Here is a 13,719-nt window from a genome sequence, read left to right as displayed (position 1 = left end):
GTGTGTGCCAGAATAAGCGAGAGGATCACAAACAAATCGTGCATGTAATAATAGTCCTTGAGGTCCTGTAAGGTAGAGAGGCAGCCAGTGTCTGTAAGACATAGCGGACATGTTGTGTCGACTGAAAGGACTGTCTAAAGTAAAAGGACTGAGCAGCTGAGCTGGAGTTCTGTGACTCCTGTGTGATGATCGTGACGGACCTTGAGCTATGATTTATTCACTTCATTCATGGGATTTCATGTTTCGCATTCACTAACGTGAAAGCAAACGTGTGCTAACGTGATGTGTTTAAAACAGGGTTCAGACACCTTTTCAGAAGTCAAATTCAAGCACTTTCAAGATCCATCTTCAAGCTTTTCCAGCACCCTACAGTTGTAGTAAATGACACATTAACACTAATAAATATACACTCAAAATGATTATTTGACTTCATTATCACATCAAAAGAGATGGTATTATGCTATAAACAACCAAAATTGTGTTTGAAGTAACAGAAGGATAAAAAAGTAGAGGAGAACACATGAGTTTTATGCTTCAAAATGTGTCATCTGTCTGTAAGCAGACTTTGCTTGCTATCTAACCTGGCTGTTGCTCCATTTAATAAGCACACTATTCAGTCAAACAGTTACAGTTTTAAATTCTTTCAAGCACCTCACTCAAAATTCAAGCACTTTTCCACCCCTTGAAAACACAATGTTAAAATTCAAGCATTTTCAAGGATTTCAAGCACCCGTACAGACCCTGTAAAAACTGTAAGAAATGCACGGAGATGGGTGACACACACGTTTAGCTTTAAAAAGTAATTTTTCTGGTTCCCAGCAAATACATAAATAAAACAAAAACTGAAATATCCATATAAATAGGTAACACTAAGGCAAGGTGTTTTCTGCCTAATCTGCTGACCCTTAATAGTGAACGAGAAAGCCATTTTTCCTATACCTGGCGGCTGATGGGCCATGACCAACATTTGGTCATTATGCTCAGTAGGAGTGGTTGCAATCAACTTGTGTTTTAGGATAGTTTCAGGTCATTTAAAGCAACAGTTTACCCCAAAATCAAAAACAAATATTTTCCTCTTACCTGTAGTGCTGTTTATCAGTCAAGAGAGTTGGAGCATTGCATGTCAGTACTGATAAAAAGCTCTTTTGTGTAATTTGTGAATTAAAATCCTTTTAACAAATACAAGGCTATTGTTTTAAAGGTGTGATTCTGAAAATCAAAAAATATTTCATCAGCTTTTTTTAGCGTCCAGTTATGACAAAAATCATCATCTGTTGACGACTTTTCAGACTTCTGTGACTCTTACCCGAAACTGTCGAGACCAGTCACTCAAGAGTTTTACTAAAATGAGACATTCACAACAGTTTAAATATTGGCAGTCTTTATTTCAACAAGACTAAGAAATGTTGTTTAATATACATTTTTCTCTTACAATTTAACATCTATCTCATCTTGTTTTTCCATAACATTTAGGAGATACTCTGACAAGTAAAAATCTGGTGTACTGTTATGGCCTCTTTTAGAGACATCTAAACCGGCTGCTCTTTATTTACACTTTTTTTTTTTTTTATTCTTCTCAGTCAGTCACTCAGTCTCTCCTCAGAAAATGAGTCCTTTCTGTTCTTGTGGGCCAAAGGCTGATGGAAGGCTTTCAACACCTGTCCAACTCAACTTTCACGTCACCAGACTGAAGTTGCTCTGTGGATCGAATAAGCAACATCCAGCAGCCGGAGAAATGTTGCTGCCCTGGCCCGCAAGCACAGACATTTACCATCATCACCCAAAACATTTCCTCTTAATGCTTAGAAAGTTGGGTTTTCTTCACACTCGACACAACTCTTCGACATGACACGAACACATGCACAAGCCCTGGTAGAAATGTAGGTGGAACACCAAAACAAAAACAAAAAAAAAAAATCAGGAGATCTGAAGCAGTCACATGCAGAGGTAATGCCGAATCAAGCTGACGCACAGCTTCAGGATTTTGCATTAAGGCTTCAGTATTTTATGTATGTAGCTTCGCTGTTTCATCAGATCCTTCAGATTTTCGATATTGGTGTCCTCGTTGATTTTTTTCCCCCAAGTCTGCTAGTTGTCAAAATCACTTCTTTAAAAAGAAAATTTAACATAAGCTTACAATCAACTTGTCAATTTCAAAGCCCAACAAGAGGCATAACCATCCGTCTTAACTGCAGCCAATCTGCTTTTAGTTGTTTTTGTTTTTTTGACAAAATGCATACTCAGAGACCCATATCTGATCAATTTAATCAATTACTTTGGGGAAAATATTTTCACCTATTATTTGCATATCGAAACACTCTGAATACTGTATTTTTGATCATCTGTCAGTTCTAAAAACATGTTTGCAATGACATTAAAATACATGCATAAGTTACTGTACAAAAGCTACACGAGGCAGCATCATTTTAGAGATGAGATGGCCAGTTAATGCAACTTACAGACCCGATTATCTAAGTAGAAGATATAGAAAATCTAATGTGCTTGTCAGCTGGTAACAATGTACTCAAACACCCGACAGGGAGCAGAGCAGATGATGGATACAAATCATCAACTTCTACATTCTTTTTTTTTTTACCTCAAGAAGTTGCAAAAAATGTACCGAGGTTACAAAAAAAAAGTAAATCAGGCACCACACATTGCATTCATTTTGGTAGCACTTGTGACAATACTTCAACATTCCACCTCAAGTTGAAATGATGAGAAGGTGATGGTGAGGATAGGTAGATCAAATGAGTGTATGTACTGACACAGGCCGTTAAAGAGGCTTGAGTGTGTACTGTGGGATGGGGAGAGGATTGGGAGGGAGGGGGGGTGTAGGTGGAAAAAAAAAAGCACCAAAAACAGTGCACACTGACCAAAAGTGCCCCCCAATATCTGTGCACACTGTCCTCCTCCACCGCCGAAATCTAGCAGTAAAATCCACTGTAGTACCTAATATATATCTTCATACCAAAAATAGCTAAAAATTACAACACCTCTCTCAACATAAAACCCTGTATTAAAATAATCTTTTCTTGATTTCCTTTGATCAAAGCACTGTCTTTTGTTCCTCTTCTCTAATGTGAAACGCTCTGAACATACATGTCGCCACCTTCTCTTTTCCAACAAAGTAAGACTGTATAGAGTCAGATCCTCCGTGCTGAACTGAGCTTACAATACCAAAAAAAGGGCATTCAGGACTTGTCAGCTTTGCCTTCTTTAGGGTTAATGCCAGGGGAGTCCCTCTCCTTCCGCGCCAGTCACCTTTCACCAGGACGCCAGCCATGTATCTCAACTCTATCAGACACTTTCAACTCGACATCATTAGATTGCATTGGCAATGAGAGCATGCATGAGGTATGACCTTATATTGAACTGTTTTAAAATTAAATTACAAAAAAAATTAATGAAGGACAATAAAAGTTAGGTTGTGATAATGCTCAAAGCAGACATACAATATGCAGATGCCCCGAAAGCTCTTCAAAAATAATGATTCCATCCCCCGGTTCCAACATAAACACCTGTGCTGCAACTTCTGTCGCTGTATTTCTGAGAGATTTTGTTTCTTCCAAAGAGATCAACGGCTAGCTTCATAATTTCTGACCGGCTGATGAGTGTAAATGTATAAATGCACAGACTAAAACATTCACAGTGTGCACATTCAAATGGCTGTTATGAATTGTTAACATTCATAACGTGACATGATTTGCTGATCTCTGAACATCCTCAGAAATATGATGTGTCCCAACACAGGCACTCCACGTTCAACCAAACATCTCGCTTACAATTTAGATATCAGATGGCAATCACTGAAGAAGGCACAAAAATGTATTATGAGATTAAATTGCCAAAACAAGACAATTATATGATGTTTGTAATGCTGCAAGCAGAACCATAGTGTAGCTCCAACAGAGCCATGAGGAGTAAAGGTTTATCTGGTGGGGAAAAGGGGGATTTCTAGGGAAGTAAATCATATTGCTGTACACTGATGTCCTTAAAAACATACAAACAAATAATTAAAAGTGAAGTTATTGTAATATTAAGAAGAGTCCCCCCCCCCTCCCAATGGCGGACAGTCCAAGGTCCTGAAGGCAGTCTTTTTTTAAAGTCTCTCTGACAGTTTCCCCCTTCGCTCCGTCATTCCTGGTCGTTCTCTTCCTCTTCCTGCCCAGCCAAGTTTTATCTCAAATGAGGAGCCAGCAGGGCCAGGGCCAGCCCGCAGAGCGCCAGCGCCATGCTTCCCTGTGAGGCGATCCCCTTATTCATTGTTTCTGTGCCCACCACCACTTGATTAACCCTGGGTTTGCCAGGGTTCGGTGGAGTGGAGAAGTAAATGTCCTGGTCTGTGACGCAGGACGGAGAGTCACAACCGCTGCCGCTCTCCTCCCCTCCACTGCCGTCCTCATCTGAAGACAAAAAAAAACACACAAGGGTCAGATGTGTACAACTAGGACATCATGTCATAAAGAAAATCAGGAAGAAGCTAAAATGATCCTCACCATCCTCACCGTTATCCACGGAGATGTCGTTGCCGCTGTGTGCAGCTTTGAGCCAACTCGTCATTTCCTTCAAAACTGCGATCTGACTGCGAATCACAATGTCCGGCTTTGTTATGTCCACGTCCACGTCAGGGTTTGATACCTGATTGGCCAGTCCGTTGCCAATGACAACTGACTCGTACCTGTGTAAAGTGAAAGTTTATGTAAGTGTAGGTGTCAGATTATTATATACTTAAAATCCAATAAAACGTAGATTCTGTGTATGCAGAGTGAGTAGCCTCTTAAAGGCGGGAATGTCACGGCGGTCTTTATAGGCCGTGGTGGAATGCAAGAGGGACAGCCAGCAGGACAGGATGACTGTGACATTCTGACAACATGTTATGTGTATATATGTGTATGCCCTATTATGTGTATATATATGTTATGTGTGCAGCCCACTGACAGGAAATTCAAAAAACAGCTAGCAGCAGTTAGCAGCTAACTCAAAGAGGAAAAACTACAAGCAAAAATGTCTGCAAACTGGTGAGAAGAAAAGGTCCTGCAGCTCCTTACTCTCTAAGCAGAGGACGAGATCAGCCACCGTAGAACAGATACAGTAAATGACTGATATTGTTAACAAAGTGCTGCCCGACGTGTATGTTACGCCACATTAGAGGCTAACATTATCACGTCATGCCTGTCATGCCTCTTTTGCTTCTGGAAGGCCGGCATGCTGTCTAAAATTACAAACTGGAGTGGCGTTATGCCTGCCTCGTTTGATACTGTTAAAAAAAAGTTCAGTCGGTGCAATAAATGGTCTCTGTTGCAGCCCTATCACGGGATCTCTGTGTAAAAAGGGCTGGTGTGTGTGTGTGTGTGTGTGTGTGTGTGTGTGTGTGTGTGTGTGTCTGTGTGTGTGTGTGTGTGTGTGTGTGTGTGTGTGTGTGTGTGTGTGTGTGTGTGTGTGTGTGTGTCTTACCTGCTCTTTGCAGTTCCATTCCAGCACTCGTCCCCAGGTGCAATCCTCTCACCGGCACACACTGTCTCTGGCAATGTGGACCAGAACTTCTTTGCATGTTTCAACTTCTTCTTCACATCACTCGTCTGCAAAAGGAACCACACAAATGACGAGTCACACACATGAACTAAAAGCAAAGCAGCAGTAATTTGGCTGCGCTCTAGGTTTTCTTAAACCTCACCAATCGATCTAAACTTGTCCCAGCAGCGGTAGTGGGCCTAGCGTCGGGACTGTAAGGGCGGAAGCGGCCGTTAAAGCCGGTGTCTTTGATGGAGCGTTTGGAACGGAAGGCCATGCTCAGTTTCGGCTGCCCACATCCTTGGAAAACCTGTCAGAAATGAACAAAGTGAAGTTAGAGGAACTGAATCTCTTCATTTCTTGTGTTTCTTTAATAAACTGCTATGAAATGATACTAACTTTCTGTGACACTTGCATGCTGTTCTCCTGCATGTTCATGATGGCCTCTGAAATCTTCACGTCGATTGGATCCATGACGGACTCGAAATTAAAGGGACCTTCAAGCCTCTCGGCCAGACTAAGCATGGCGTCTGAAAATCAGGACGTAAGAACATGAAATTAAAAAGAGTACAAAAAATTGATTCATGATTTTCTTCAGTCAAACTTATTTAAAAAAGCTGCCACTAGGTGGAGGCACACGTCCGAGAGCAGGAGACTGTTCGGCAGTGAACCCTCAGATTACAGCAGCGTGAAGCTGCAGCAGAAACCAGACGCCTCCACAGACAGCAGCAGCGTCAGCAGCCAGGGACAGGAGCATGTAATGGTGTTATAGATGCCAGGAAACATCTTTAGTCACATGAGTCTGTCATGCAGAATCAATGTAATTCATACAGAGGAGAACAGGGCACATACACAGCCCCCTGAATGTAATGAAACTGATCTGGGTCTGTGTTTACACAACACACGAGCTGCATTCATCCTGTGGGTCACAACATGTACAAGCTGCACCACCCCTCCCTCTCTGCCTTTTCTCATATGAGATGCTAAAGAATGAGGGACGGGTTTGTACATGATTTTTACAGTAAAAACACTGGGCCTCATGCCAGAAAAGACACAAACAAATGTGTCTTATTTCCATCCCATCTCCATTTTGTTCTAATTTTGTTAGTACCTGCTGATTTCTGGGATTCACCTTTTTTTCCTTCTTTTTGCTCTTCTCTTAGGTAAGAGAAAATGTTACGAGTAGTCAGGAGCTCTCTCACCAAGCAAAACAAACACAAACCACAAATTGTTGCCCAGCGCAACGAAAAATGTGTTTTACATTTGAGGAACATCTAAAAAAAAAATGCTTTATCAAATTTAATGACGTTGCAGAGTCGTTAAAATGACTGGATTATAAACGGTCAGGGCTAAAGAAATACACGATACTTGGTCTATTGATCCCAATTACTGTAATTTCAGTTACTGCTCAGCAGTGTTAAAATGTAACTGAATAAACTTACTAAAGTACTGTACTTAAGCTCAAATCTGAGTAACTTTTACATTTCTTGATCATTTTAATTTTATGCCACTTCATACTTCTACTACACTACACTTCAGAGGGGAATACTTTACTTTTTACTCAACTGCTACAAATGAAGATTTCTGCACACAAACCATGTGAGAGAATACAAGGCTGAACAATTAGCCGATTCATTAGAAAATTGACCGGCAGCTGTTTTTTATCATGATGGAAGTCATTTTTCATGCAAGAAAACAAGTTGCGGTTCATGCTTCTCATATATTCTGTACACATGAGGACTTACTGATTTTCCTTTTAATTATTTTGATTATCTAATTATTTAAACCTTTTTGTATATGTACTTTCACTTCTAATATTTTAATACATTTCTCTGAAATCAATTTGTTGAAGTTTATTTAACAGTCACTTTCTCTACTGCAGAAGTTCTTCTCACTACAGCTTTTTTTGGCGTCATATTTTATAGTGTTTAGAGGCTGTTGATTATGCTACTAGGTGACTTATAATTAAGTGGGATTCATCACTGAACACACCTGGGTCAGAGCAGATTTTGGTGGTCATGAATGTTTGGTGCATCTGGAGTTGACTTCTCTTTTATTTTCTCTTACCACAAAATTAAGAAAAAATAGAACATCATTTAAGAAAATGTTGCTGCATGAGGCTCACTGTGTTCCTCTCTGTTCCTACTAAACTGCAATTAACCCACCAAATACACTGAAAAAATATTAACATGTCTCATCTAATTAGCCAATTTCCATCATGCCACCAATCCCATCATGTCACACTGGTTTCACGCCCTCCAGGGTAAAGAGGGGTGCATGTTTAGATAAGGCTGAAGTAGATTAGGTTAGATTAAACTTGAATGATTCTCTGCTGAAATATGAGCACTGCAGTGGCAACTTGTAAAGGAACAGAGAAGCAGGGAGTTGTATAAATATACTCTGTTGCCAAATCAAACACTTTAAGCCATTTTGGTAATAGCAGGGTGCACTCTCGGTCGTTAGTTTAATAATGGCCGCAGAAGGTGTCCTTCATCACACGACGGTCACTTACCAAGGAAGTTGTTCCACTCGGTGTCCAAGTCGGCCTGGTTGGCCAAACACCCGCGCAGCACATTGAGGCAGTAATTCTGGCAGGGTTTCAGGGCCACTTGGCCCGAGCAGTAGGGACAGTACAACATCTTCATGGCCGCTCGCACACAGCTGGGAGACGCGCTGACCTGGAGGAGGCAGGGGGCAGTCAGCAGACTTATCATTTCCCCACGGCAAAAACACGCATCCAGCTCCATCACAGACACATACTTAGACTGTGAAAAAGCATGGCCATTAATTTTATGAGCCAACTCTACAAAGCAGGATAATCTAATCATCAATGAATCACTCAGTGCAGTGGAAAAACACGCCATACCAGAACAGTCAGCGTGGTTTATGTTATCAGAGACACTGTAATGGAACCTCGGCCAGTTTTTTCCCAAAGTAAGATATGGAGTCAGAGACACAGAGGGGATGGATGGAGCTTTGTGGAAAAACTCTCAAGTGTCCTGAAGTAGGCCGACTGCTTCAGTTTGATTTCAGCAAAGATGACTGCCTCTCACTTACCGTAGAAACTTTATTGACCACATCTGGCATGAGCGTCAGGCCGCGCACAAAGGTTCGTGCGGCAACGAAGGCCCGTGTCAGCTGGATGCGGAGCTTGCGAGGCACATCGCCGAAGGGCTGCAACTGCTCCGTGTGGCGGCTGACGCACTCCATGTAGGCATCGCTGAACTCGTACTGCACGTTGACCAGCCGGAACATCCTCTCCAGGAGGTCGGCCCAGAAGTCCGACAGCATGGAGTCCAGGTTGACGGCAGCACTGCCGGACACGTAGTACCGAGTCAGGGCCTCGAAGAAGTTCTTGAACAGTTCTGCGTTCTGCACGTACATCATCCCGTACGTTCGCACGAACATGTTGTGCAGCGAGACCTCTGCATTTTTTAACAGCTCACGGAAAAACTCTGCAGAGGAAAAGAAAGAGGAGGGGGGATTAGTGCGATGACTAAATACTGAGGCTGCCAAAGAGCCAGAACAAACAATTTTACATTGTGAACATTTCATGTCCGTCTACAGGGAGGGATTTATTCTAAAGATGCTCCAGAGGAAATTGAATTTGTGTGATGGATAACATGTTGCCCGGGACATCTACAGAGACTGAGAGCTGATTTTATCAATCTGTAACTCAATAACATTTTATGATTTGTCCTGTTTGGGCACAGTGAATTCACACTTTGTGGGTATTCCATTACAAAACACAAGGCAACACACAAGCACATTGTGAGGTTTTCATCTGATTGTTGCAATACACAGATTCCAGAGTGACCGCAGTGTTTGTGAGAATCTAAATGATTGCTGTTGTGAAGACAAGATGAACATTTCAAAAGTATTCACAGGGCCGGATCATAGTAAATCTAAATGATGTTGAAATGCGGAGTCCTCCGCCCCACAGTTTTACTGTCGGACTCTGCCGCTGCCACTGTTTGAAAATCAGATTGATGGTTATTCCACTTCACCTGTGCCCATGTCCTGACGTTTTGAGTATCTCAACAGAAACAGCTTAAGCATAAAATCTTGGATGAAAGGGAAAAGGAATGTGTGGTGGGGAGGCGGCTGGACGGTTGGAAACGAGGGGATGAGAGGAGGGAAGCAGGAGGGGTGAAAGGTGGAGCTGGAGCATCTCTGTCAGGCTGAACGAGCGGCCAAGTATGGGAGCGGTGCTGCTCCTGGCTCTGTGGACTTGCCATTCAGCGGAGACGTCTCTCCACATCAAGCCCCTTCAAACTGACCACCATCAATGGCATTTTTCTGTTGTCACATTCCATTCGCTTTCCTTTCTCCCGGCTTGTCTTGGACTGTCCTTCAGAGGCATTTTCAATAGGATTACTGAATAATGCAACCCCCCCTGCCCCCTCCCCTCCCGTATATGGACCTGTACCCCCCATCCAGCCCTGGATCTCCCTCCCTCTGCTGCTTTCACTTCATCAGTTCCTTCAGAGAGCTCTCTTCACTAGAGACAGGGAACAATGACCTACTTCATCCTGAGGAATGTCCATCACCCCCCTCGCCGCTTTCCCCCACCCCCAATAATCCAGGCCCCCTCTCCCACGGACACCCCCTCCTCGCCCCCCAACTTTCTTAATTTGAACAAAATGAGAATTCCTCAGAGTCTCCAAAAAATGCTTCACCTTCAGTCTCACGTGCATGCAAGCATACACTCACCCTCTTTCACTCATCTCTTTTTTTTATCCACTCTCCATCTCCCCCTCGCTGCCCCGTGCGCACAAAACTTCTGTCCCGCTGCAGTTTCTCTGGATGCCCTCTGCTTGGCTTTGAAATGTAAAGTTCCCATGCTCTCACAGAGGGAGTCACTAAACGCTCCCTGCCACCAGGATGGACACACACACACACACGCACACACACACACACACACACACACACACACACACACACACACACACACACACACACACACACACACACACACACACACACACACACACACACACAAACCCCAAGTAGCGCTGTCACTTCCACTTCAGACTGACACACTAAAAAGAAAAAATGAGGCAGGGGAGGGGTGAGGGCGGCTTGGGGCGGGTTAAGTTGAGGGCTTTTTTAACTCCAAATCCCCACTGTGTCGCCAAGGATACCGGAAACACTGCAGCCCCTCCATTTACCTCCCCGCCATCATTGCAGCCCCCGCCCCACGCCTCCAACACACACGCATACACACACAAAGCCAGGGGAGAGGGCACCAAGTTCCACGCTCCATTGACAGAGATTAAAACAAAAGGTCCACCCCCACCCCTGGAATGTCATAGTAGCCACAAGTTTAAAGTCAGTGAAAGGAAACAGAGGAGGTGAGGAAGAGGAGGAGGAAGAGGGACGAAGCAGGAGAACAACCCTAAACTTCTCTATTTCCTTTCCACAGTTTATTAGAGCAGTAATGCCTATATGCTAAACAGATAAGCCCTGTAATGAGTTTGGACAAACTAACTGTTTAAAAAGAGAGCGGCCTGTGCAGGGTGCGTGTGTGTGTGTGAGAGAGCAGTGGCAAAAAGAGGGGGCAGAGGGGCTTTTTGGCTCAAGCCGAGGGTCTGAAGTATGAGCTGCATTACACAGGCATCTTGCATTGTCATTAAAAACAGTTTATGACACGCAGCCGTCTGCCAACGGGCCGAGGAGCTGAACACTCCCTCAGGATTTTTCCATTAAAAAATGCGCCTGTCACTCAGCCAATGGTCTGAGAGAATCTGGGTGAAAGGTGACACGAGAGAGAGTGGAAGCTGTAGCAAAATGTAAAGGAAGAAGGACGACTCCTGCCTCTGCGCGTGTTCGTCTTTTTCGTTCTCTCTCCCCTCACCCTGTCATCATTTCCACATGTTGCAGAGAAGGCCCTAAATTATGAGCGATGATCTTAGGGCCCAATCCATCACAGGAACAGAGGAGCTGACCGATCTCCTCCCACTCCTCCCTCCTACTTCCTCCTCCGAGGAGCTTCCCCCCTCAGCCCCACACCCCCACCCGTGTCCCTATAAACTCTGCTCCTCCCAATCCCAGCCCAGGCAGTAATTGCATCCTATTTGTGCCAATTAGTCCCTGCGCTTCTCCCTTTTCTTATGGGATGGGATTCTGTCCCTCCTGCTGTTGGACTTCGGGGCTTCGGATGGATGTCTCTTGTTGTGTGTGTGTGTGTGTGTGTGTGTATGTGTGTGTGTCTGGAGACAAGGGGCCTTAATCCAAGAGCTTAAATCCCAGACATAGGCTCACTCTGCTGGATGGGGTCAGTGCAACAGGACAAACAGGCTGAGGCCAGGACAAACACACAGAGAGGGGAGAACTATTTCTGGCCCTGGTCTTAATTGGCCATGACTCCTAGCTCCAGGCGCATGATGAGAGCCTGCCTAATCACACACACCGCTTCCTGAGTTTGTGACTGCATGTTGTTGTGTCTGTCTTCTTGTACAGTTGCAGCTGTGTTTATGCGCACATGCAGCCCGCTTCTCAGGAGCAATCGGCTGACGTCATCATCCCAACAGCCCTCTTTAATACAATAAGCACTTCCTGCGCCGGTTTCACCCGACGGGAAGTGCCTCCTTCAGGGTGTCTCGATGTGACAACAGGAAATAATAGGACGGCAACCCGAGCCTGTCACCGTATCCAGTGAGAGAGACGGTCTAATGGCCCAGGTGGAAGAGAGCACAGCGGGCTTTTGTAAAGAGATCCCACATCTATCAGTTCAGGGACAGCAGCAACCTACAGTGATGAGGAGGGGGCTCACAGGGGGAGGAAGGTAAATGAAGCACGGGGATGAGTTTCACTGTCAGCCCGAGGACTGCCCCCTCTTGGTCAAACAGATGACCCTGCAACTGCTCAGGCTTTGTCAGTCTCTGTATGACTTTTGCATGATTAGTCTGATCTAAAAGAGTGTGTCACAAAAAAGCTAAAACTTAAATGAAAAACATGTCCTAAAAAGAAGAAACACGACTCAAACTGTGTGATATATAACTGAGTAAACATGGACTTGACTGTGACTAAAGTTTTGTTTTTTTTGTCATAACAAAAAAAACAAAACTTTAGTCACAATCAAGTTTGACAGTTATGTGAAAACAACAGGAGGATATCGTCAACACAACTATTGTTCCTGTATAAGTTCCTCAAAATCAAAGACCCAGAACTGCTTTATAGTCTTGCCATTTTGCTCAGATGCTTCACAGTCGTACCGGAACACATCCATTATTAAATCTGCAGACAATAAAAACTGCACCACCTGTAGCCCCAATAAACCAAATGCAAAGCAGCTACAAGAAATGTCGATGTATTTATTCAAGCAGGAAATCATCTGCTTTCTGTTTCTTCATGCAACAAGTGCGACTCTGTTCTCAGAAGAAAAAGCATAAAAGCATGTAGAAGGCAGAGTGAGGAAAAGTTTCATTTTGTTAGATTATATGTGCTTCTACAAGAGAAATTCTGTGAAGAAAAATTTCCTACTTAAATTAAAATCATTATAGACATAAATCTGGAGATACTATGATATATAATCTGACTTAAAGGCAACCTGGCAATATTAAAAAAAAATGTAGAGCTATTTAACTATTAAATCTATCAACAGACAATCTAAATGATTTAATAATTAAAAAATCATTTAATTCATTTTTAAAGCAAAAATTCAATGGTCTCTCAATCTGAAAGACTTTTTTTTTAGATTATCTTGTTTTTTTTGATAGTAAGTTCAATATCTCAAACAAAACATGACATTTGAAGAGATCACCATAGGTAGACCTTTCATAGCAACGGTTTTTGTGTAAGACACAGTAAATTGTCCATGGAATAATTGCAATAAACACTATTATTTTCATTCTAGGGACCATTTTATGTTCCTGAAATAATGTAACATAATAGCATAATAATGAAGTATATCCTTTTAAAGAGCAATGAACTTTAATTCAACCATAGATGACATCAAAACACATCTCAGCATAGTTTTTTTCTTTTGTTCATTTGTCTTGAAAAAAATGCTCAGGTGCTGCAGGTTATTCAGGCATCATGTTGGCTAAAATGACCGGACATTCTTATGTATACAAACACACGTGCAAGCAAATCAGGCACTATATGGACGTGAGCTCCATTGTTTTTGCTGACCTCGATAAGTGGATAACATACATTTTGCTTGACATGTAATGCATGCAGTGATCAATGTGATACACAGTG

At 43.0% G+C, this 13,719-nt stretch overlaps 1 protein-coding gene across 2 annotated transcripts in view; it reads right to left on the bottom strand.

Moving 5' to 3' along the window:
• Positions 1-1,364: 1,364 nt before the first annotated feature.
• The window catches only part of gpc4 (glypican 4), a 41,341-nt gene continuing 28,986 nt past the window's right edge, over positions 1,365-13,719 (bottom strand). Inside the window, exons 3-9 of one of the 2 annotated variants that reach the window (XM_042493032.2) lie at positions 8,572-8,969; positions 8,027-8,192; positions 5,914-6,044; positions 5,678-5,824; positions 5,458-5,582; positions 4,509-4,681; positions 1,365-4,406 (exon numbers count right to left, since the gene is read on the bottom strand). In XM_042493032.2, the coding sequence (XP_042348966.1) occupies positions 4,180-4,406; positions 4,509-4,681; positions 5,458-5,582; positions 5,678-5,824; positions 5,914-6,044; positions 8,027-8,192; positions 8,572-8,969 (1,367 nt within the window). In that variant the 3' untranslated portion in view covers positions 1,365-4,179. Of the gene's footprint in view, positions 4,407-4,499; positions 4,682-5,457; positions 5,583-5,677; positions 5,825-5,913; positions 6,045-8,026; positions 8,193-8,571; positions 8,970-13,719 lie in introns of both variants that reach the window. The other variant, XM_042493031.2, reaches the window with a different exon arrangement.

The sequence above is a fragment of the Plectropomus leopardus genome, chromosome 8 (assembly GCF_026936395.1).
Source record: "Plectropomus leopardus strain MGB_pleo_1.0 chromosome 8, ASM2693639v1, whole genome shotgun sequence".
In the NCBI taxonomy this organism is placed as follows: Eukaryota; Metazoa; Chordata; class Actinopteri; order Perciformes; family Serranidae; genus Plectropomus; species Plectropomus leopardus.
Note: the sequence above shows the minus strand (reverse complement) of the source record. Positions and strands in the feature narration are given on the sequence as shown.